Raw genomic sequence first — 25,561 nt, forward strand, 5'->3', positions numbered from 1 at the left:
AAGTAGATAGAGTTAATTGAGATTGTTACCCTTATCTGAATGCTGCTTGCTTCGTGCTACGTGGGACTCTGAATAATGGGAGTTAGCCATTAGGCGAATGCGTCACGTCACATGTGATCAGGGTTGAATAATCTTAGAGTGTCGGATTTGATCCTACTACGCAGCTCTTGTTTGAGTCCAACCGTTGTAGGGACGAGTCGGGTACTCGAAGGATTATCTGAGCCTCGTCACATGTGATGGTATTCGGGTAATGGCTAATTGGCATTACAAGGAGGCCTGCAGCAGCTGAGGATTGGTTAGAGTGGAATTAGAGATTTCCCTAGGGCAAGCCTAGGATGAGTATAGCAGTGATCAGCAGTAGTGAAAGGGATCTGGTGGAGTTGAGGCATCCCTTGAAGAAGGTACGGATAGATGTGGAAGGTAGTATGGGCCCGTACTACTAAAAGCAGAGGATCCGTACCCGAACCAAGGAAGGCCAAGATAAGACCAGGGAACTTGTAAGTAGTTGTGATCCCTCAGGGAGTATCAGTATCACTAATGATTGTTGTGATGTATTGCAGAATGGTGGTACTTCGATCGAGGCTGGTAGATGGCGGTTCAGGAGAGGGGTCAGGTTCGGGATCAGGTTCCGAGCCGGTGGATGAGGGACTACGCGAGTTCATCGCGTCAGAGATCACCAGGGGTATCCTTAAGTCGACTCCCATTATCTTCGGGTCGATCAAGGAAGGGATCATCGAGTTGATGGAGGATCGCCTCAAGGCGTTCAGGAGCGACATGGCATCTGGCCAGTCGGGATCTCGCACACTATCCTTTAAGGACTTCAGGGGCAGTGGTGCGCCGGATTTCCATGGGGTGAAAGACCCCATTGCTGCCAGGCGATGGATTGCAGACATCGAGTCTGCCTAGTTGACTAGCTTCTGCCCCGAGGGGTCGAAGGTGAGGTATGCAGCAGGATGTTTACGGGACCGAGCCCGGGATTGGTGGGATTCAGTGGGTGACTCGTTGGGAGCCTCAGCTATCGAGGCTATGACCTGGTCAGACTTTGTGACCAGGTTCAGGGCAGAGTTTGCGCCGGCTGTCGAGCTTCAGCAGCTGGCCAGGGAGTTTCTAGACATGAGGCAGACGACGGAGACTGTGGCGGAGATCACCGCCAAGTTCTGGGAGAGGGCTTTATTGGTGCCCCAGTATGCTGGTGACGAGGACATGAAGAGGACTCGTTATCATGATATGCTACGAGCTGACATCCGGAAGCATGTTAGTTTTTCGGCTTGCCTTACCTTGGATTCTATGATTGCCAGGGCAAGGGAGAGGGAGATAGATTTAGAGCACATCCGGAAACGGAAGTTAGAGGAGGGACAGGCAGGAGGGGCTTCGGGGTAGAAGCCCAAGGGATCAGATGGTAGGCCGAAAGGCCAGTCAGGACCGAGCCGCTGCAGGAAATGCGGCAAGCCGCACGAGGGGGCGTGCAGGATGGGATCATCAGGCTGCTACAAGTGCGGCAAGTCTGGGCACATCAGCAGGGATTGCACTGCTCCGGAAGCAGTTATTCAGACATCAGAGTTGTTGTGTTTTCACTGCAACCAGAGGGGCCACAAGAAGGCCAATTGCCCCCAGTTGATAGTTTCAGCGACGGTGAAGGTGCCAGCTCCAGCGACCCTGCGGATCACCGATGGCCGGCAGGGCAAGTCAGAGGCTCCAGTGGTGAGGAGCCGAGCATTTCAGCTGACTACCGAGGAGGCACCCGTCGCACCCGATGTGGTGACGGGTATGATTCTTTCCATCTATCTTATTTTTATGATGTTATGTTATTGATATGTGCTCTGTATGTATATGTATGCATTAGGATCGTTCCATGTGAACGGCCTCCCAGTTCAGGTGTTATTTGATTCGGGTGCGTCCCGATCATTTGTTTCCCTTGCGCTTAGCAAGAAGTTTGATGAGCCAGCAGGCGAGTTAGATTGCCCTTTGGAGGTGGAGATTGTTGATGATCGATCGGTGCGAGCATCGATGGTATTTCGAGATTGCGTGCTGCGTTTGTTCGAGGAGCGCTACTTGGTAGATTTGGTTCCCATACCGTTGCGTGGGAACAAGGTGATTATAGGCATGGATTGGCTGAGCCCTAATGGGGCTGTGATAGATTGCACGCGGCAGCTAGTGCGGGTCAGGACCCCAAGCGGGGGAGAGTTAGTGATTCATGGTGAGAGGCCCCAGTATGGACCCGCTGTATGTTCAGCAGCGAGGGCTAGGCGCTACCTTCAGCAGGGATGCACAGGATATGTCGCGTATGTGATGGATACCCGGGAGGCGGGTAAGGCGACAGTGAGCGAGGTTCCGGTGGTCCGAGACTTTGCAGATGTTTTCCCAGAGGAGCTTCCTGGGATACCTCCGGAGCGACAGGTGGAGTTCAGGATTGACCTTGTTCCTGGTGCGGCTCCGATAGCCAAGGCACCGTATCGATTGGCTCCTCCCGAGATGCAGGAGTTGTCTACGCAGCTGCAGGAGCTGCTAGACAAGGGATTTATTCATCCGAGCAGTTCGCCCTGGGGAGCCCCGATTCTGTTTGTGAAGAAGAAGGACGGGTCGCATCGGATGTGTATAGATTATCGGGAGCTGAACAAGGTAACGGTGAAGAACCGTTACCCACTTCCGAGGATTGATGACCTCTTTGACCAGCTTCAGGGAGCATCTTGGTTCTCCAAAATTGATTTGCGTTTGGGTTCTCATCAGATGAGGGTCAGGGAGGAGGATATGCAGAAGACCGCGTTTCGGACGTGCTATGGCCATTATGAGTTCGTGGTGATGCCGTTTGGGCTCACCAATGCTCCTGCCGCGTTCATGGACCTCATGAACCGCGTATGCAGACCGATGCTGGATCGGTCTGTGATAGTCTTTATCGATGACATCTTGGTTTATTCCAAGACTCGGGAGGAACATGAGGAGCATCTGAGAGAGGTGTTAGAGACCCTGAGGAGGGAGAGCTTGTATGCCAAGTTCTCCAAGTGTGAGTTTTGGTTGCGCGAGGTGCAATTTCTTGGACACCTCGTCAACCAGAACGGGATTCTGGTCGATCCGACCAAGGTCGAGGCCGTGATGAGATGGGAGGTTCCGAAGTCTCCATTTGAGATTCGGAGTTTCCTGGGATTGACAGGCTACTATCGGAGATTTATCCAGGATTTCTCCAAGATAGCCGTACCCCTGACGCGGCTGACGAAGAAAGCCGTGGTTTTTCGGTGGGGACCTGAGCAGCAGGCTGCATTTGAGACGCTGAGACAGAGATTGTGTGAGGTGCCGATCTTAGCCCTGCCAGAGGGCGTAGAGGATTTTGTGGTTTATTGTGATGCGTCCATTTCTGGGTTGGGCGCGGTACTGATGCAGAGGGGGCATGTCATTGCCTACGCTTCGAGGCAGCTCAAGCCTCACGAGGCGAACTACCCGACGCACGATTTGGAGTTGGGGGCGGTGGTTTTTGCCCTCAAGATTTGGCGGCATTACCTCTACGGGGTTCGGTGTACCATCTACACGGATCACAAGAGTTTGAGGTACCTCATGGATCAGCCGAATCTAAACATGAGGCAGCGTCGATGGTTGGACGTGGTGAAGGATTATGATTGTGAGATCCTTTACTACCCGGGGAAGGCCAATGTGGTGGCCGATGCGCTTAGCCGCAAGGCGGCGCCGATCAGGGACGTTTGTATGAGGATGACCGTGGTGACTCCCCTGTTGGAGCAGATTCGGGAGGCTCAACAGGAGGCTGTCAAGGAGGAGCATCGGAAGAGCGAGCGTGTGGTGGGTCAGGTTTCCTCCTTTGATTATGATAGCCGAGGACTATTGACACTACACCATAGGATGTGGGTACCGTATCACGGAGGCGTGCGCCAGATTTTGATGGAGGAGGCGCACAAGTCCCGATTCTCTATTCATCCCGGGGCGACGAAGATGTATAGGGATCTTCGTCTAGACTATTAGTGGCCCTGCATGAAGCGGGATGTGGCATGGTATGTCGAGCGATGTTTGACCTGCAGGAAGGTCAAGGCCGAACATCAGAGACCGCGTGGCAAGATGCAGCCGTTGGATATTCCACTGTGGAAATGGGAAGATATCACGATGGATTTTATCACGAAGCTTCCCAGGACCGCACGTGGAGTGGATCCGATTTGGGTCATCGTGAATAGATTGACCAAGAGTGCTCACTTTATTCCGATTCAGGAGAGCATATCGGCCGAGAAATTGGCCAACATCTATATCAGGGAGATTGTGGCACGGCATGGGGTGCCAGTATCGGTGATCTCGGACAGGGATGTGCGTTTTACTTCCAGGTTTTGGAAGAGATTTCATGACGAGTTGGGCACTCGTCTGCATTTTAGCACTGCCTTTCACCCGCAGACGGATGGGCAGAGCGAGTGGACCATCCAGACTCTGGAGGATATGCTGCGGGCGTGCGTGCTAGACTTCGGTGGTAGCTGGGATACCTATCTTCCCCTGGCCGAGTTCTCCTACAAAAACAGCTATCACGCGAGTATCGACCGCCCTCCCTTCGAGATGTTGTACGGACGGAGGTGTAGGACCCCGATATGCTGGGGTGAAGTTGGCCAGAGGGTCATGGGGAGCACCGAAGTGGTGCTCAAGACGACCGAGAGGATCCAGCAGGTCCGGAGCAGGCTTCAGACTGCTCAGAGTCGGCAGAAAAGTTATGCCGACAAGCGTCGATCTGATTTGGAGTTCCAAGTCGGGGATATGGTTCTCCTGAAGGTGTCGCCCTGGAAGGGCGTCATTCGATTCAGGAAACGGGGCAAGTTTGGCCCGCGATTCATCGGACCATTCAGGGTCGTAGCCCGGGTGGGCAAGGTAGCGTATAGGTTGGATCTGCCAGCCGAGCTCAGCCAGATCCACAGCACTTTCCATGTTTCTCAGTTGCGAAAGTGCCTAGTGGACGATTCTGCAGTAGTACCTTTGGAGGATATTCAGGTTGATGACAGCCTGAATTATATTGAGCGCCCAGTCGCAATCCTCGACAGGAAGTCGAAGGATTTGAGGAACAAGAAGGTGGAGCTAGTGAAGGTGCAATGGCAGCACCGCAAGGGTTCGGAATGGACTTGGGAGCCGGTGGACGAGATGATGGAGCATTATCCCTAGCTGTTTCAGGATCGAGCAGCAGACTTCGAGGACGAAGTCTAAAATAAGTGGGGGAGATTTGTAGCACCCGGTTCCTGGTACGTAAATGTTATTTGAGTATTTCCTTTCTTTTAGCCTTGGACTCGGCGAGTCATATGTCCGACTCGCCGAGTGGATGCGGGACCCGGGACACGTTTAAGTTGGCGACTCGGCGAGTCCATATCCTGGACTCGGCGAGTCACAGCTGTTGGATGAAACCCTAAGTTTCAGGGGTTTGCACCCTATTTAAAGGACTTATCCGCCCATGCCAGCCCCCATTCTCTCCCCAGAGCTCCCAACCCACGTTCTAAGCTTGTTCCTTGAGAGTTTGAGGCTATTGTGTGTGTTCTTGAAGGTTTTGAGGAAAAAGGGGAAGTAGATCAAGAGGAAGGAAAGGAATCCAGACATCTTTGCACTCTTTCAGCAGTTCCTTTGAGGTATAATCCGTTTTTCCCCTGTTTCTATGCTTATTACTTCATGTGAGTCATTCTTGAGCCAAACCCCAAGTTTGTATGTGCAAATTATTTCGTAATAGGCTGATTGGCCCTTAGATCTAGGCAAGATTGAGCTCCAGGAGCTCAAATCTGTTAGCTTTATGGCCCCATGTTGCTTGCTCACCCTAGATCTACCCTTTTGAGGCATTTTGAGCCCTAAAATCCATATTGGTGAATATCCACATGTAAAGTTGGAAACTTTAAGTGTGATTGGTGTCCTAGAAGTCCAGATCTGTGAATGGCATGGACTGGAATTGAGCAAATCTGTGTATTTAGTGGGTTCATGGCAACGACTCGACGAGTCGTTCATATGACTCGACGAGTCTGTTCGCGAGTCTCCGAGTCTGTCCCCTTTTCGTAGTGTCGACTGAGCAGTGAGTCACGGGGTGTGACTCAGTGAGTCGGAAGCTAAACTCATCTATGGAGGTACTCGGCGAGTCAATGCCCTGACTCGGCGAGTTCAAGGCAATCTCCTTAGATCAAGAACAGACTCGGCGAGTTGTTCATACAACTCGGCGAGTCTCAGCATAAGTGTTCTTCGGATGAAGATGGACTCGACGAGTTGTTCATACAACTCGGCGAGTCTTAGCATAAGTGTTCATCCGATGAAGGTGAACTCGACGAGTTGTTCATACAACTCGGCGAGTAGGATGAAGGACTTGAATGTTGGTGAACCCGTCGAGTCGTCGCCTAACTCGACGGGTAGGATCCGGATTCAAGGCAGTCGTTTGGATAGCCAACTCGGCGAGTCGGGTCAACTGAAAGTTGACTCTGACTTTGACTTAGGGCATGGTCAGGGGTAAAATGGTCATTTTACCCAAAGGTCAGTGAGTAGTGTTTGATTGGGTATATTGTGGGAATTGCAATCGGAGGATTTCCGGAGCAGCAGCAGCAGTAGTAGGCAGTCAGTTCCCGATCAGATCAGCAGCTACTTCGAGGTGAGTTACCTTCCAGTAGCGGTGGGTCTAAGGCCACAACGCCGACCCACCAGTAGGAGACGTATGACAGATGATGGTCTTTGTGATATCATCTAGGTTTACTACTACCTGATATGTTATATGCTAGCATGATATGTTGTATGTGATAGTAGTCGAGTTCGGTTGTTAGGACCGAAGGGTAGTCAGACACCCCAGATACGTCTGACAGTATATGATGATATGTTTGCATGCTGGCTTGTTATGTTATATGCGATAGAGGTAGTATGAGGGGACCAGTCCCTGTGGTCGGTTGTTAGGACCGATGGGTAGTCAGCACCCCAGAATGGCTTGACACGGGTAGGACGGCACCCCAGAATATCCTGGCAGTATGTATGTTACGTGTTTGTATGGTAGGTGGTACGATGGGGGAACTCACTAAGCTTTGTGCTTACAGTTTTCAGTTTTGGTTTCAGGTACCTCCTCAACTAGGGGAAAGGAGCCGGTGCGGTAGCAGCATGTCACACACACACACACACTCTCCGGTTTCCGCATTTACGAGCTTCACTGGGATTTGTACTCTGATATTTTGATTGAATGTATGAATTGGCTTTTAGACATGGTTCACTTTGTGTTATGATTTGATCAGACAATGTGTTTAGTTATTAATATTTGCTAAAGTAATGTTTTTAAAACAAAATTTTTGGTCGTGAAAATTGGATCGTTACATCGAGCACCCAGATATGCTTGATAGGGTAGGTCGAGCACCCATATATGCCTGACAGGGTAGGCCGGGCACCTAGATATGCCTGGCAGTACGTGATTTGTATGGTATGTGGTATGACGGGGGAACTAACTAAGCTTCGTGCTTATGGTTTTCTGTTTTGGTTTCAGGTACTTCGTTTTCAAAGGAAAGGAGCTGACTCGATCGTAGTGCATCACACTATGTTTTCTGCATATGAGATCTTTGGGATTATACTCTAATATTGTTTTATGATGACATGCTTTGATTATTGACATACTGGTTTTGACATGATATTTTATTATGGATGTTTTCTTATACTGTTGGTTTTATAATGACTTAATTAAAACAGAATTTTTGGTCTTAAATTTTGGGATGTTACAACAGGTGGTGTTCCATTCTTATCCCCTTGGCTACACTCCCCTTGATAATACCCCATGTTTGGGCTTGCCTCTATTTCGACATGATCCCCTGTTTTAGAGCTCTTCCAATCCAACATTAGCATTCTACAAGGGGGTTCAACAACTTCTTCTATCCTAACTCTACTTGGGTTGGGGACACAAAGTATGTGTGCAACATAGTTTTACCATGCTCAGTATAAACATCTATCAGTTTGTTATTAGCTACGAATGTGCTAAGGTGATTAATGTCACTATCACTAGCCAAAGCATACAAACCAACATCCAAATATGATAAAGGTTTTTCTGAAGTAATAATATAGCAACTTACCCTCCTCAACTTGATGAAGCTCCTCCATTATTTCATCAATGTCGTGAACACATAATGTATCACTATCTAGAAGATCAATATATTTGACTTTTCCCTTCATGTATTTTCTGGCAGGGAGCTTTGTGAACTCTCCACTATAATGCAACTTGATGGAGAACACAGTCGGGTGACCATCTGTGGAGAGAAAAACTTGGGCTTTACTCACATACATTTATGTTCTAAAATGAATCTAATGAACAAAAATTATATGCTTACCGTCACTACTAGAAAAACAGCCTTTTACGACACGCAATACGCGTCGTAAAACACTCAGACGACGCGCAAATGCGTGTCAAGGAAGGCCCTGTCATAACGAGAGACGACACGTTTTTGCGCGTCGTCTATAGACGACGTGCATTTACGACACGCATTTATGACACGCAATGTGTATCATTAAGGCCGCTGTCAAGAAAGGCCATGTCATAAATAAAGATGACACACATTTTTGCGTATCGTAATTTTATTTTATTTTTAAAAAAAATTATTTATAGATTTACTAATTTTCAAATTAAATTTGCATTTCATGTCTCATAATAGAAAATAAAATACCATATACAAAAAATAAAACACATTGCACAAAAGTTAATGTCATACAAAAATACAATACATTGTAATACGTTGGTATTAAAGGGATCTAATTGTACATTGCTATTAAGAGGTTTTCCCTAACTATGTAAGCTATTTGTACAACCAAGACCAAATGAAAGTATCCACGGCCTTCTTCCAGCTGTGTTAGATTCTAGACGAATTAACCTATATATTAATAAAAAAAATAACATTAACATATAGCAATAAATAATAGTAATAGCCATAAGATAAGTAAGTACCCTTACTCTGTTGGTTGTCTTCCTCATTAAGTTACACCAAAGGACTTTCTTAGTTGACCAATGTTTTGACCAGATACCCCAATTAACCCGCCAGCTTGGCACCCATAAATTAACAGTCTTATAGTATTTGCTGCCACATGTCCTGTTGCAATTTTCAATCCTTCAACATTTTGATCATCCTGCAATGAATAGCTGCAGAGAGTCATTACATCAGTAGAAAACATGTATGAAAAGGTAAAACATGAACTAAAAGGACTGAAAAAAGAAAAATATGAAACACCCACATGCAAAACTATAAGGCGAATTTAAGCTGGTTGATTAGTTTTCAAATACCACAATGTTATAATTAATAAATTGATATTTACATAGTTACATAATATCTACTTAGATGTCTAACGCAAATAACACATAGGTCTGACTATTACCTGGGATTTGAGCATAACAAATCCTTACAATCTTGATTTAAGGATACCCTTGCTGCATTTGTTTACCAAGAGAATGTCTAAAATACCCCTCCATAACAACAATACTTTGCAAACAAGTAATTTTTTCTTTAAAGTTTAAACTAGAATGTCTAATTATTATACCCTTCAGTGATGACAAAATTTTTATAAATCAACAGTTTGTGAGTGATGAAAATTTGAAATGGACAATTAGGTAATTTTACCTCTCTCTAAGAAACTGCTCATACGAGATATCACCAGGCTTTGGGGGGCTCACCATTGTCAAATATCTGCCTAGGAACATTGGGACTGAGTGAAATCGATGCAACCTGTATATTTCATCAACTGTCTGCAACATCATATATATATATATATATATATATATATATATATATATATATATATATATATATATATATGCAACACTTTATCAGGGGGTGTTAATGGAAAAAAACTAAGAAATTTAAGGACTAGTAAATTAAATTTAAGATTAAATGAATTTGTTTAATAAATTTCAAAATGTGGGGTTGGGAGTTTTCTTGGTAAGGGTAGAATGGTACATATTTGATTGCAAACTTTCCCGAACTCAATACAAATCAAACACATGGGAAAGTTGAGTTATGAAAATTACGTTTAAAAGATATAAACCTGGGGAGGGATGTTTGTCATCTCAAAGTATCCACCACGTTGTCCACATTCACCTAAGAATGCTTTGGAAACAGTGTGGAAAGAAATAAGCTCTAGCTCCTTGCTAATTGCTTCACCCATGTCAAACAATACCTTCAATTCAAATCATCAATATATAAAAAGTTAAATACAATAATCTTGTATCTAAAGACAAAAATGCCTTCTTTCCTGATAATTGAATATCATACCTTTCTAGAACTTATAAATGGGCGTTCATCTTGATAAACTTCATCTCCAAGCAAAACCAAGCTTCCTTGGTGACAAAATCAGCTTATCAACCTGTAAAACACCAAAATAAGCACTTTAACATATACATTAATACAAAATCAAATTCAAAAAATGTGCTGCTTTATATCGTTCATGCTTACAGCTTCTGGATGGTTGACTACAAAGTCAACTGCTGCTCCAAGACTCGGTCCCACTAGCAACATAGGCTTCCTAATGTAGGATTTCCAAAACTAAATCATATTCAAAACAAAACACAATCAAATTTTCATTGCTTCATATACCATGTAAATGGGGCCCATAAGAACTTGACTAGTAAAATATGATTGGGAATTTTTTAATTTACTACACAAGTTTACCTGATAGAGGTGATCCCGCTTGGATTCTATAATACATAGTGGAAGCTTTTCTGATAAAGTGTAAAAAAATAAAATAAATAACAAGAAACAAAATTAAACTACAAGTTTGCTTTTATAATCCAATATATGAAGATGAAAAAATATAAAAAGATAACCCATGTTAGAGAAACCCCATCCCAGAATATCAACAACAAGTGAAATAAATGTGAAGGTAACCAAAAGGTATACTCAACTTAAAAGAATACAATATTCTTTGCAAGTGGCATATACCTGTCCATTAGTGCAGTACGCTTTGAATTTGTAATTTGGATAGTAAACATCTGTTTTCTTCACACTCTTCCAGACCACTGCATCTCTCTGATTCCGATCCAATGGGCAAAAAATAATACAGCTTATGCACTTTTATGGCAGAATCAAATCCTGCTGTAACAAGAAGAGAAGAGCTTGGATCATACAAGCATTGCCATACTCCCCTCCCTCTGTATAATAAAGTAGCACAATTTTTTAGCTATAGTTTGGTTCATCCTAAGTCAATTAAGTTTGGTTCATCCAGACTAGACAACATCACCCATTCAGTCATGTCCATGTTAAGTCAATTAAGTAAATGAAAAAATAGTACCATTGCTTTAAGAGTTTCATAAATGGTAACATAGTTTGATTAATTACGAAACTAACCTTCCTATCTTCTGTAGGCTCAATAAGTCTCATACATAGGTTACCAGATGATATTAAGTCCACCATGTGTAAAGTGGCTGAAGGAGAGACAAAATGACCATTTTACCCTTGCACTACAAAAAACAATTTTTAAAGTGACAAAGCTGTCTTTCTTCTTTTTTTCCTCCCAACTTCTGTCACGTTCAAACTGGATAAATAATGTGATTTTTTTTAAATGTAAGGGTAAAATGGTCATTTTGTCTCTCATTCAGCCACTTTACACATGGAGGACTTAATATCATCTGGTAACCTATGTATGAGTGTTTCTTTGTTTCCTTTTTACTTGATAAAGAAAGACAGGTAAATGAGGGTTTCCTTATTTAATAACGACTTAAAAATTTTTGCCCTTATGTTTGTCAAATAGCATGAGGAAATTTAAATGGATTTTCACCTTGACATCTGAAGATGTGGAAACTGGGAAAGGATTCGATGGTCTTTTTGCATCATCATCAGAGGAACAATCTGAGCAAAAAAAACTGGTCCAATTTTTTTGCCTCTTCAATTGTCATACCCATGCAAGAAGGATGAAACCTGCACAATTTACAGAACAAAATAAAATAAACAGACATTTGCTTTTTATTCAAGTAGAACAATTGCTTATTTATACAAAATAATTGCTTATTTATACCCATGATTGTATTTGTATCTATAAGGTATGTATGTGTGGTGTTATGCTTATGGGTATATATGGAAATGGATATGATTCCTTTCTTTATACAAGTAAAATACACAATGCTACAAAAACATCAAAGCAAAAACTACCCTTTTAAATGTTTTATTACGTTTAATTATAGAAACTGATTATGAGAATATTTTGTTTCTTTTATTACAAAGTAAATCACTAATGTGCGTAGATGGGTAGTTGCATCATTTTATTTATTATGGCAATAATATCATCATTATATTTGTACTTTAGTAGAAGTAGAAGTCTCCTCTATTATAAATTCATTATTAGCCCTAAGGGTGCCCAAAGGTTTCAACTTTCAAGCATGGTAAATGTTCTTTTTTATCCAACATTATATCGTTTTGAGACAAAAGATCATCATACCAGTCCTTGCATCCTTCACATTGAACCATCAAGTCATCAGGGTTGTAGGGCATTTCACATTTGCAGTACCTTCATGTCAAAAAAGAACCCTAATTCGCACCATTAACAGATAAAAAAGCTTAGATAAGTTGTCAAAATTAAGAGCAAGATGTAGGACTCACACTGCAACACGATCAGGGGTGGAACCACCGGTAGTAGCCTTGTACTCGAAGCCACAAAAGTAGTCTTCAGTGCCGACATTATCAAGTTTCGTGTAGTTCTTGAAAGAGTGAACTATACATTTCCCTTGAATTGTATGTGCACTCTGCATATCATAATGATCAGGACAATAATACCACCTAACACGAACCTTCACACTGTTTCTATGATCCACTTCAAGCTTTTCAACTCGAGCAACGTATGGAGGCTTATCAGAATCAGATGGCCGCATTAACACACAATCTCCAGCTGCAAAAAAAAGTCAAATCCCCGTCAATACTAGTCGAAGCTTCAAAAATCAACACTTTAACCCTAGATAACAAACGCAAGCGATATATATACACACAATCTCGAATCCCCTTTCTTTTGAATAGGTAAATGTTCAAACACGTCCTGTATCTGCTGCCTCAACACATCAATTCCACGTTCATCTGAAGCGTTGAGCTCCAAAACCATATTGTGCATTTGCGTCCCGAAAAGCTTTCTAGCTACCGCAAGAATCGTCGATGTCTTGCCGATGCCCGGTGGTCCATACAGTAACAAATGAGGCATTTTTTCTCACTTGTAAGCCTATCAACTGTTCGTCAAAAAACCCCAGTGGAAAATTTTCATTCCTTAAACAGTTTAAGAAAAAATTGAAGCCTTTAAATGAAAAGAATAAACAAGTCACATACTGGTATCGACTATGTCACGATGAGCGGCGACGTCGGCGAGAGATTGAGGCCGAAACTTCTCGACCCAGGGAGTGGCTTTGCTGTGGGCTGGTGGGGCGCCGCCGGAAGTGACTACAGAGTTTCCCTTGTTGCCGTTAGGTCCTTGAGACGGATTGACTTAATCTATGTCCATCGGAGAAATCACTTCGGCCATTTTCACGCTCTCACGGCGATTATATGAGTTGTCGAGGTGTATAGAAGTGATGGTATCGTGATTAGGGTTTGTACAGAGAAGGGAAGAAGAGAATGAAGGGGATTGAAGTGGGGTATTAAAAAGGGATTGAAGTGGGGTATTAAAAAATTTAAGTATTTTGAGTGGATTTCATTTCCCCCCTTTCAAGAACGCGCGTTTTGAATAAAAATTATAAAGTGACATTCACAGAGGGCGCACAAGTGCCCTCCGTGTTTTTATTTTTTTTATGTGTGTCATTAATTTAAGGGCACGCAATAATGCGTGACCTAAATCATTAAACTTTTTGAAGAGCCAACATTTTTTTAATGTCACTCTCTTTTGCATAACATAAATCAATGAGTGTCGTGCTTTGCGCGTTGTAAAAGGCTGTTTTTCTAGTAGTGCGTATGCTTCATGAAGGTCGATTTCATCCATATATGCTCTAATCTTCCATCTAACCATCGTCGCTTGGGAGAAGGTTTTGATGTGAGGGTTTTCCAAAAAGGGTGATCGATTTGGGAGATGGTTTTGACGTGAGGAAGAAGACGATCAGAATAGTAAAATACTAAAGTCTATTTCATATTAGGCACCGTGTTTAAAAAAAACAAAAATACCCTTGGCGTGTCATGCATGTGGGGTGTATTAACTGAGATAGTTAATGGTAGACAGACGTAGGGACCAAAAGCATATTAAAAACAAATGTTAGGGATGCCAAACGTACAAAATAAACTATAGAGACCAAATGCAAAATTTATGCAAACTACATGGACCATTTCAGTAATTTGTTCTAATACATTTGGTCTTTTCAAAAAATAATTTGCAAGGCTTGAATGCCCATATATATATATATATATATATATATATATATATATATATATATATATATATATATATATATATATATATATATATATATATAGAGAGAGAGAGAGAGAGAGAGAGAGTTAGGTTCAAATGTTTTCAATATCTATTGTGTGCCTGTATGATTGATTCTGGACCAATCATTTTAGTTATTTTAAGAAAGTAATTAATGCTTATTAAATGCTGAAGATGTAATCAATACCTATTATATCTTCAACATGTAATATGCATTAATTACTTTCTTAAAATAACTAAAATGATTGGTCCATAATCAGTCATACAGGCACACAATAGATAGTGAAAACAAAATAATTAACCCTATATATATATATATATATATATATATATATATATATCTTCCTATTCTAATAAAAGAATAATTTTATTCTCCTTTTGATATGTGTCACCTTATTAAACCTCTTAATTAATGCATATTATATTCTTCTTTTGCCACGTGTCACCCTATTATGTATCATAAATAATACTTGCCACTTGTCAACATATTGATTATTCATTTTAAATTTTAAATTTTAAATTTTAAATTTCCCACTCTATCTATATTAAATTAATAGCATTAAAATAAAATTAATACAAATTATAAAGTGATATAATTTCACATATGTATTTAAATCAATGATTATAATTTTATATATAACTAAAAAATCTCTTAATTAATAATTTATTTAAACTAATTGATTAATTACTTTGAATTTTTAGTATAAAAGTTTAATTAATTTTTTAACCGTGGTTTCCACAGGTTATAAACTAGTATATATATATATATATATATATATATATATATATATATATATATATATATATCTTCCTATTCTAATAAAAGAATAGTTTTAATCTCTTTTTGACATGTGTCATCCTATTAGGCATCCTAATTAATACATATTTTATTCATCTTTTGTCAAGTGTCATCCTATTAAGTCTCCTAATTAATACATGCCACATGTCAACCTGTTAATTCTCAATTTCAAATTTCAAATTTTATATTTCTCACTCTAATTAAATTAAATTAATAACATTAGAATAAAAATTATAAGATGATATAATTTCACATATTTATTTAAATTAACGATAATAATTTTATATTACTAAAAAAATGTTAATTAATAATTTATTTAAAATAACTGATTAATAATTTTAAATTTTCACTATGAAAATTAAATTAATTTTGTCACCATGGTCCCACGGGTGATAAACTAGTATATATATATATATATATATATATATATATATATATGTGTGTGTGTGTGGGGGGGGGGGGGGGGGGTGGGTGCAAATTCAATTGCAATCACCCGAATGTGGGATTGTGGTGCTCTTACAACAAAATAAATGTAAAAAGTAATAATTAATTTTGTTATCATTTATTATCTCAAATGGAAGGCAACAACTAAAAGCCTGAGCTTTAAATATTTTATTTATGTTGATTTAACTAAGTTGGTTGTCGTTTCTTGGTCCTAGTTAGATATAGAATAGTAAGAACTATAAATCTGTTTTAATTTTTGTTTCAATAAAATCTGCAAGTTACAAGATTTTTTATGGTAAATTTTGTTTAAAATAATATTAGATCAAGTTGAAGAGATAACCAAACACAAGCCAAATTGGGCATCTCGATGTCTTACCTCTATATATATATATATATATATATATATATATATATATATATATATATATATATATATATATATATATATATATATATATATATATATATATATATATATATATATATATATTTGAAAATAATCAAATGCATTTTCAAATCACCAGATAGCTTATGAGGTTGAACATGTTTCTGTTCGATTTTCAGTTAAACCAAAATTGAACTAAAAAGTTTAATTTTCTATTTTCAATATGCTAAAGTTTTTTATTTTTTTTGGTCTTTGGTCTTTGTTTTTAGTTTATAAGTTCTTACATTAATCATCCTACTAAAAGTTTTTTTATTTTATTTTATTTATTTTTTTATTTTTTATTTTTTATTTTTAACAAGTAATTTCTAAACAATCTACCCTAATAAATTAAGTTTTTTTTTGCCATATGTCACATTCTAATTCAATTTGCCACATGTCGTTTGCCACATGTCACATTTTAATTTAATTGTGGTTATTTTGAATTATATTTTTTTCCACATGTCTTTTTGTAGGTTTTTCCTATTTTATTAAATTCCACATAATATTTTAATGTAATAATTACAATAAATGTAATAATAAATAGATATTAATTTCATTAATGAACCTACCTTTTAATTTTTAAATTCCTAAATTAAACTTCATTAATTTCTTTTGTTTATTTACTAATTTTTAAAAAAAAAAGTTTAAAAGATAAAAAAAAACATTTCAATTTTAATAATACATTAATTTCTTATTTTCTTATAAATCCAATGTTTTCAAATATTTTGACTTTCATATTTATTTATTTTTAAATTAACTCATGTAATACATGATTATCACAATTTGTGTATGAAAATCAAATTGTAAAAAACATATAAAAAGTAAAATTGTAAAAAACATGTAAAAACGAAATAAAAAAAATAAATGTAAAAATAATTTTGGGAAAAAGATGTAAAAAAGAATTAAAAAGATAAAGCTATAAAAACGAATTAAGAAAAGTTATAAAAAAATTTGTAAATAAAAACAAAAACAAAAGTAAAGTTCAATGACCTTAAATAAAATAAAAATAACATGAAATTTGTTGTTGTCGGTGATAAAAATTAGGTTAAATAATTTTAAAACTTAAAATAAACTAAATGAACGAACCAAATATAATCTTAACCAAATTAAATGCTCTTAGAGCATTCACAATGGTGAGTTCAATGGGATAGTTGAATGAGGTGGCAAGTTCATGTGTCATTCAATGGATGAAACTCAACCATTGTGAGATGTCACCTTGGCATTCAATGAATTTGGAGTTCAATGGTCATTGAACTCTTTAATGGAAAAAATAAAAGTTTTAATCCTTAAATATTTACTATAAATTATATTTTGTAACATTCTATTAAACTTTATAGAGTTCAATGTATTGTAGAGAAAACAATAATAGAGTTGTATGAATTTAAGAATAAAAATAATGATGTTGCAATCCATTAAACTCTATAGAGTTCAATCCATTGTGGAATGACTACCTTTTACATGATGACCGCTCATTGCTCTTTAACCGTTATTCTGCAAATGTGGAATTCATTATATTTTGTGTATATGCATATTTTGCTAAAGAGATAGCTCGGTAGTGAGTAATTTCACAAAAAACCTAAGATTAGTTTTTGATAGTTTTCAAAAAAATATGATTATTTGGTCTCCAGATAGGCAGACACCTCTCTCAATTCGGTCATTTTAGTAATTAATTATCTATTTCTTTTTATACATCAAAGGCTCAAACTATATTTATATTTATATCACGTTACTCGCTTGTGTTAAAAAAAAAAAAGAATAATAAATAAAAATTCATTAAATTGTTTAACAACTACCATAGACTTGTGTTCATTGGCATAATGACATTACTCCTGTCAAAATGATGAAATTGTTTTCATCACGTATAATGTGCATGCACAACTACGTAAGTAACTATACACCATATATATAAAGTTTTCTTTTTGTTTCCTATTATATTTTCACATATGGTTAAGATTTATGTACATAACTTTTGAAATACTTCAGTTATATCTCAAGTTTTAGCCCTGAATGAATTATATTCGTCAAAAATCATTAATATATATGTTTAGTATATTGTCGTAAACGAATTGGAAGACACACGGTATTACCCAAGCTATTTTTGGATGCTTTGACATTAATAAAAGAAATTACGTTCAAATAAACCTATAACATTCAACAAATACGCCACATAGGAAATGACAAAAATAGCCTTACATGCAGTTACAACTAAAGAACAATGTTCTCTTGTTTAGGTAGCTAGTAACAGAACGACATAGTTCACAAAGCAACAAATAAACCAACAATACCTTCTCGAAACACAAACTAACACAGCTATGGTTACTACAACCATTTTCAAGGAAGTGGAACTGCACCAGAATCATCTCCGGCACCAGGTCCACCACCACCAATTCCACCGCCACCTAGAGCCGGCAAGCCAGCAAAACCATTAGCAAGACCTCCAAAAGTTCCTACACCACCAGCAGCTGCACCAGGTCCACCAAATTGGTAACCAGCACCTACACCTCCGATCCCATTGGAGGTGCCTATGCCAAGTCCGGCGCCACCACCACCAATGGGTTGGCCGTTGTTATCGAAGCCAGAAAAGCCACCCAGTCCACCAAAACTGACAATGTTCTTTTGTTCAGTTAGACCGACAGCAGCTTTGTTGGTGTCACTAGGAAGGTCTCTGGCAATAGTACTTTCTACTACTACTGCTGTTAAAACAACCAGTAACATGAAACGCCAGTTTGCCATATTCTTTTTTTATATTTGTTTACTTGGCTATAAGCGTATGTGTCGGATGCAAGATTTTTGAATATGGGAATGCCCTTTTTAAAGCCAAAATTGGGCAGTTGGACAGAGTAAATGGCCTTAATTTCTAGGGGTGTTTGGTCAATTGGTAGGGCAAAAAATAATTTTCACCCATAAACCTTCAATTTAGCTGTCTTTTTTATTTTTTTATTTTTTGTACCTTGAGCGCCAATTATTTATTTCGATTGTATTTTATTTATTATCTAGATGGTGAAATCTGACGAACCACATGCTCAAATCTCTATTTCAGTTGCAAGAAGATCCAATCTTTAAATGGGAAAATCCATCAGAAAATGGTCTGAATTCATATATTGAGTGTAAAACAATCGGTCAAAATGGTCTAAATCCATTACAAAAAAACCGAAGTTTCAGGCAAAATCCGTCGCTAATCTGTAACGCACGAACACCGCCCCGCAGTGGCATTATGTTATCTGTCATGGTAACAAGAACGGCTTGCAACACGATTTTAATCCAATGAAAATTGAGTTTGATCCTTGACCATATTAAGACTATACGGTACGAGTCACAAAAACATCGGTATGGCCGAGGTGGCACACCAAAACGGCGTTATAACGCCGAGAACACCGCCCCCTCCTGTTATGGCAAGGCAAGTTGTAATGACAACACAATGCAACGCCATTTTCAACCAATCAACTCCTCTTTCTTCTTCTTTTCTTCATCTCAATGCCATTCATATAATTGAACACCACTCCAAAAAAAAGTGGTGGAGATTAAAAGGTTTTTGGTGCTCACCTGGTCTCACAACGCTGTTGACCATACCGATTAGTGTAGCAATCAATTTTTCAAAAAAAAAGAAATTTATAAAATCGTGGAGATTAAAAGGTTCTTAATATTTTGTTACCTATAAAATACATAATGTCTACCTCATTTTTATTCACGATATTCTCTTATCTTTCTCTATATTTTATAAAATTTCAATACTTCTAGAAAAATGGATATGTTCGACATGTCCAACGATGATGATATTTTCGTCAGTACGACGTGGAACATGCTTTTAGAGTTATAAAGTCGAAGTGACACATAGTTGAACATGCGGTGCGACCATATGAGATCGACATACAAGATACTATGCATGCAAGTATTATAATGTATAGCATGGTGATTGAAGATAAATGACGAAATATTGCAGAGTATATGCATACGGAAGCAATACACGTGCAATTTCAACCAGGAACAACGAGATATTTATATAGAGTCGTTGATATTCAAGACGCACGAAAACATATGCAACTTCGAGAAGACTTGGCGAATTATGTAATACCCGTTCCAGGTATGTTTCTTTTGGGATTATATCATTTTTAGACTCTCAAAATATGAGATTTTTGGTGAACACGACGTGGTGACGAAGGAGCACCACGGTGTGGTCACATCAGACAAGAAACGCGCATCTAGTATCCACCACGACATGGCAACGGTTGGAGTGTAAAACCCTAATTCTTGGGCCTAGAGCCCTATTTAAAGGATGTGATGGCTAGAGTTTGTCCACCCTCAGCCTCCATCACTCCTCAAAAACCATAAACCAACCCTAGTCTCTTTGTGTTCATCTTGAAGCTCATTTGTGGTGTATATTGTTGATATGTTAAGTGTTAGAACTGCATGCTAGTTTGTTGACTAGGGATCCTCAGAAATTGCATAATATAATTGCATGATTTGTGATTCCTGATAGCCTAGGGGATTGTTTAGTTGTGTTATATGAAACTAACATTATTGCTGCTAGTAACTAAGTGTATGCATCATGATTGTACATAATTAGGATTTTAAAGCCTTAGAATGCTTGATTTAGCCTTACTTCTTGTTCCTTGTTTGTAACGTCCCATAAACCATAGTAAAAAAATTTCTTTTTTCAGAAGACATTTTAATAAAACCCATAAAGTAATCAACCGTTGTTTCAAAATAAAGTCATAAAAATAAGAGTATCAATATCATCTCTCAAACATAAATTAGCAGGAGGATGTGTACGATCACACATTCACCTTGCCCCGATCATCTGAAGTACCTAAAACATTTAATCCACAACTATAAGTCAAATCTAAGTGAGTCCCCCCCCCCCCAAAAAAAAAAACCCACACAACAATACACATACAATGCATGCACACAAGAGCCTTCAGTCTGCCTAGACCACCTTGTGAGGCCTACAGGATGCCTGGACTACTCTACTAAGCCTACAGTATACTGGATCGCCTCGTAAGACCTATAGTAGCTGGACCACTCCATTGGGCCTACAGTCTGACTAGACCGCCTCATAAGGCCTACAATACACTGGATCGCCCGAGTATCTTGGCCTACAACACAAAGCAGGATTGCCTCAACCCTATCATAATATGTCGACATATGTAAACAAATAAATAATAACCAATAATACATGTAATCATACAGATCTACCAATCTAACAGATCGCTACAATGTACCACCATCTTATACACTAGGATGCATATTGCAGTACAAAGTATAGTGAGAAAAATCACATCGCATTCTAGCAGATAAACAACATAGCTCACACAATCCAAGAAATGGTGCTACAAGTCACATATATAAGAATCAGGGACCAGTTCTTAATCTACAGCCAAAATCCATCAAATTGACCTAAAGTCAAACTTGGTCAAAAAGTCAAAAGTCAACGTCAAAGCCAACAATCAAAAGTCTATAAGTTGGTCACCATGTAGTGGCTAAGCATTTTCGACGCCATGGTGACCCCATGCCAAAACAGTTGTGAAGACCACTTAGTGCCATGTGGTGGAGGCTAAATCTTCACGTCGTGGGAAACGTCCTAACCAACTTAATGCATTAAGCTCTTATCCTTCAAGCTACTTATTCATACGTTCTAGAAGGCTTTCTCTCAGTTAGAAAAATCGGTGCTTTATAGACATGCATATTCAATGCATGTCTTGAACTCCAACTGTGTCAAAATTGATGAAAATAAGGTCAAAAGCTCATTCAAGTAATCAAAACTCAATCATATATGACCTCAAGGATCCATAGAATTGTCAACTTTATGAGATCCCATTACACTAACTAAACCAAACATGAAGAATAAGATAAAAGTCTAGATCTAAAAACATGACACATAATGATTAGATCTTGAAGACTCACAATGGTCCATAATATGTGTTAAAATATAGAGGAGGAGATTGCTTGTTGGAACTACACTCAATGGACCTCTTCTTCTCCTTCAAAGCACCAAAATCACAACACCAAAGCTTCAAAAACTCAACAATGGAGGTTAGGGTTCGTTTGGGGTAAAAGGGAGGTAATGAAGGCTGAGGGTGTGTAAACCCTAGCCATCATATCCATTAAATATGGATTATAGCCTGAAAAATTAGGTTTTTGCATGCAGACGGATGCCACGTCGTGTCCAATATCTTGCCACATCGTGACATTCAAGAAAAATGCACATTTCACTCGGGCGCCACCACGTTGTGGTGCTATCATAACCTCGTCGTGCCTACCACAAAGCCTTATATTTAAGCCTTAAATGTCCACATCCATAAAAGTACTTATACTTGGAAGTTGGTGTTACATTGTTTGGTTGTGGGCTTAGGGTAGAATCAATTATTTGACTGTCTATCGAATCCAATATTATGTATGATTATCATACACAAGGAGAATGCACAGTTAAGGGAGGTTTCTTGATTCGTGGGAGTGTGGTTTGGAGAATCCTATAGGAAACTAGGAATTGGAAATCACTCTTAGGAGTGTGTATTGGGGCGTGATAGTACGTCTAGTCATAGTGGGCCTAGTGGCTAGGGACTTCATGGCAATCCTTGAGACAAATACGGGTAGGTGTGGAAGGTAGTATGGGCCTATACTACTAGAAGCACATGACTTGTAAGTGTGTCGTGGAAGGTTAAAAATTATGATGAGTGCGTAATTGAGCTTATAGTGTGTTACCTTGTGTTTTAATTTTAACGTGTCCCTATTTGTTTTAAATATGGTGATGACGAGAGGTTCCAGTTCAGGTGCTGATGGCCCGGAGAGGCTAGGGTTGAGTGATGATGAGATCTAATATTTTAACACTACATAAGTGACTCTAGCAGTCAAGGAGGCGATTCTGGATATGTTCGGGTCTATCATGACCACAATGATTGAGATGTTCGACGAGCGTTATGTTTTTATCTCTGATGGTGTTGACGCCGCAACCACTCCAGCTGTCACCATTGCAGAACTTGAAGGATGAGGGTTGATGTGGTACCAGGAGTTCAGTAACATGAAGCTCCTGAAGTTTGATGGGTTCAAGGGCCCGATTGTTGTTATTAGGTGGATATCTAACCTTGAGGGGTATTTCTATATATGTTTGTGTCTGGAGAATGTGACATCCCTAAATTTACGGTCATTTTAAAACTCTTTGTTTATGCTTATTTAAAACAAAGTTTATATATAAATGCGGAATTTGGTCCCATAAAAGTATTTTCGTAGAAATGTTTTTCATTGATTTATAAAAAGCTTGGGATGTCATAATTGATACAAGAAACATAAGCATAAACGGAGACTTACATTGTCTCAATATACTAACGATTTACATCTCCTTGAATCTCTCAGCAGATACATAAATCATTATCCAAGTATCTTTATTTAATAACCCGTGATTCAAATAAACTAAGGGGGTCAGCTTGGGAAACCTGATGCATACATAGGGTTTTCAACCCACAATAATATAGTTAATATGTTTAATTATCAAACAATTAACCCAATATTCCATCCCTGCTATCTTCTTTACTCTTAAGGATTTATCTTAAGGATCATCTATGCTGACAGTACTAGTTCAGGGATTTCTCCGCAATACATGTCAGTAGGTTTCTTTCTAAGGATTTGTCATAAGGAATAGGCACGAAGTCCATCGCTTCCAGTGTTTAGGTATGAAGTCCATCGTTGTCAGTGTTTATCTACCAGACACTAAGTCCATAGCTGCCAATATCTATCTACTAGGAACTTAGTCTATAGCTGCCAGTATTCTACGAGACTATCATTAATTAGTCTAGTAGTTGTCACCTATGTTTTGCTAAGTGACTGCATCGTTGGTACACCAGTAACATTCCTAAAGTCGTGGCATCTTATCTTCGCCTACACACTATGACATCCTATCTTTCATTGTATTATGGCATCTTTCACTACCCTTCGTAACCCAATGTACAATGTTTATAGAAATACATATGCGGTATAAATCATATAAACTTATGTTTTTATAACATTTCATCTAACACATAACATCTTTGCACATAAGCACATATAGCAATTAATTAATTAGATAGTTTATATATATGTGCAAGATGAAAGTAACTATGCACTCACTTGTTAAAGTGATGACTCGAATCTCGGACAACGCTTCGCTTCTAGCAACTGACCTTTCATTCGACGTAACCTAGTATCATTATCACTAAGTCTTAGCCTAATATTCTACGTGACTGAAAATAGCCTAGATTCCTCAACAATCCCATTGTCTACTGATCCATAGTTGTTAAGAGACAACTAGGTAGGATCATGTCGGAGGTAGGGTCCATTTGTGTAACACCTGAAATCAGATAGGTCAAGAAAGGAAAGGAAAACCCTAAGTTAAAGAGGGTTGACTCGTCGAGTCCCGGGAGGAACTCAGTGAGTCGGAGCGGGATCCGGGTGTAAAGTAAGTGATCGACTCGGCGAGTCGGCAAGTGGACTCGGCGAGTCTGGTCTGGGTTGGGAAACCCTAATTCTGGCACTTGGTACCCTATTTAAACATCTTATTCTCTTCCTTAGGGCTCATTTGTGGCTCCTAGAGTCCAGAACCCCAAAACCCTAGCCACCATAGTCGTTTTTGGAGCAAGATTTACCCTTGGTGAAGTAATTTGGAGCTTGCAAGAGAAGATATTCATAGTGGTGCAAGAGGAGGCCTTGGATCCAGAGTTGGTGGAACTTTTTAGAGCATTTGGAGGTAATGAATTGTTATCCTTGGCTTTCTCCTTTCTAGATCCATCTTTCATGGAGTTTTAGGGTTTCTTTGAGAGTATGTGATGAGAAATTGGTGCATAAGCTAGATCTGGAATTGAAACTCCAGATCTGAGCTCTATTTGGATCGAAAATGCAGGAAGCCATGTTAGTTGCTATGAAAAAGCCTTCCCCATGAGTTGAGTTCCTCTCTAGCTTGGTTTTTGGTATTATGAGGCAAGAAGCACGTAAAGTTAGCAACTTTATGTTGCTAATGGACTCTAGGAACCCAGATCTATTGTTTGGAGCAAAGGAGAAGCTCTGTGACTTGAAATTATGGAAATGCACGTATGGACTCGGCGAGTCTGGGAGATGACTCGGCGAGTCGGGCTAGATATCAGACTTAAATCGCGTAGCAACTCGGCGAGTCACATGGGTGGACTCGGCGAGTTGGATGAAGATAGGAAGGAACTCGACGAGTTGGAAGAACAACTCGACGAGTCTGTTGAGGATTGCCTTGAACTCGACGAGCCTGTTCTTGGACTCGGCGAGTCAAGTTGCAAAACCCCAAACCCTTCGAGTTAAGACTCGGATTAGTGAATTGAGTGGGGACCCAGTGAGTTGGACAGGTCAGGACTCAGAAATCAGTAGACTCGGCGAGTCATGGTCTGACTCGGCGATTCGAGTCGAGAAGGAAGGAGGTTTCTGAGCTCATGAACTCGGTGAGTAGGGTCAACCTGGAAGGTTGACTGTGACCAGGACTTTGACTTTAACCAGAGTTGACTTAGTGGACTTTTGGAGGGCTTTCAGACTAAGTGTCATATTGATATTGGTAGTTCAGAGAGCTAGAGGAGCAG

The 25,561-nt window shown here is 39.2% G+C and overlaps 1 protein-coding gene and 2 long non-coding RNA genes across 4 annotated transcripts; all 3 read right to left on the reverse strand.

The window, feature by feature from the left end:
• Positions 1-8,685: 8,685 nt before the first annotated feature.
• Positions 8,686-10,481, reverse strand: LOC145074489 (uncharacterized). 2 transcript variants are annotated; one of them, XR_013691868.1, is made up of 7 exons: positions 10,395-10,481; positions 10,215-10,305; positions 9,988-10,119; positions 9,564-9,688; positions 9,322-9,373; positions 8,903-9,075; positions 8,686-8,822 (listed from the first exon to the last, which is right to left on the reverse strand). It is a non-coding gene; the product is annotated as an uncharacterized LOC145074489 (long non-coding RNA). The 2 variants fall into 2 exon arrangements; XR_013691867.1 differs by lacking the exon at positions 9,322-9,373 and having other exon boundaries at positions 8,689-8,822.
• A 1,972-nt stretch (positions 10,482-12,453) lies between these two features.
• Positions 12,454-13,731, reverse strand: LOC145073968 (uncharacterized). Its single transcript, XR_013691626.1, has 3 exons — positions 13,245-13,731; positions 12,917-13,147; positions 12,454-12,819 (listed from the first exon to the last, which is right to left on the reverse strand). It is a non-coding gene; the product is annotated as an uncharacterized LOC145073968 (long non-coding RNA).
• Positions 13,732-18,124: 4,393 nt separating this feature from the next.
• On the reverse strand, positions 18,125-18,792 carry LOC145074985 (uncharacterized). Its single transcript, XM_079021293.1, has one exon. It carries the CDS (start codon positions 18,729-18,731, stop codon positions 18,330-18,332), a length of 402 nt encoding a protein of 133 aa, XP_078877419.1. The 5' UTR covers positions 18,732-18,792; the 3' UTR covers positions 18,125-18,329.
• Positions 18,793-25,561: the final 6,769 nt, after the last annotated feature.

The sequence above is a fragment of the Lactuca serriola genome, chromosome 9, assembly GCF_051521515.1.
Source record: "Lactuca serriola cultivar US96UC23 chromosome 9, Lser_US96UC23_V15, whole genome shotgun sequence".
Taxonomy (NCBI): domain Eukaryota; kingdom Viridiplantae; phylum Streptophyta; class Magnoliopsida; order Asterales; family Asteraceae; genus Lactuca; species Lactuca serriola.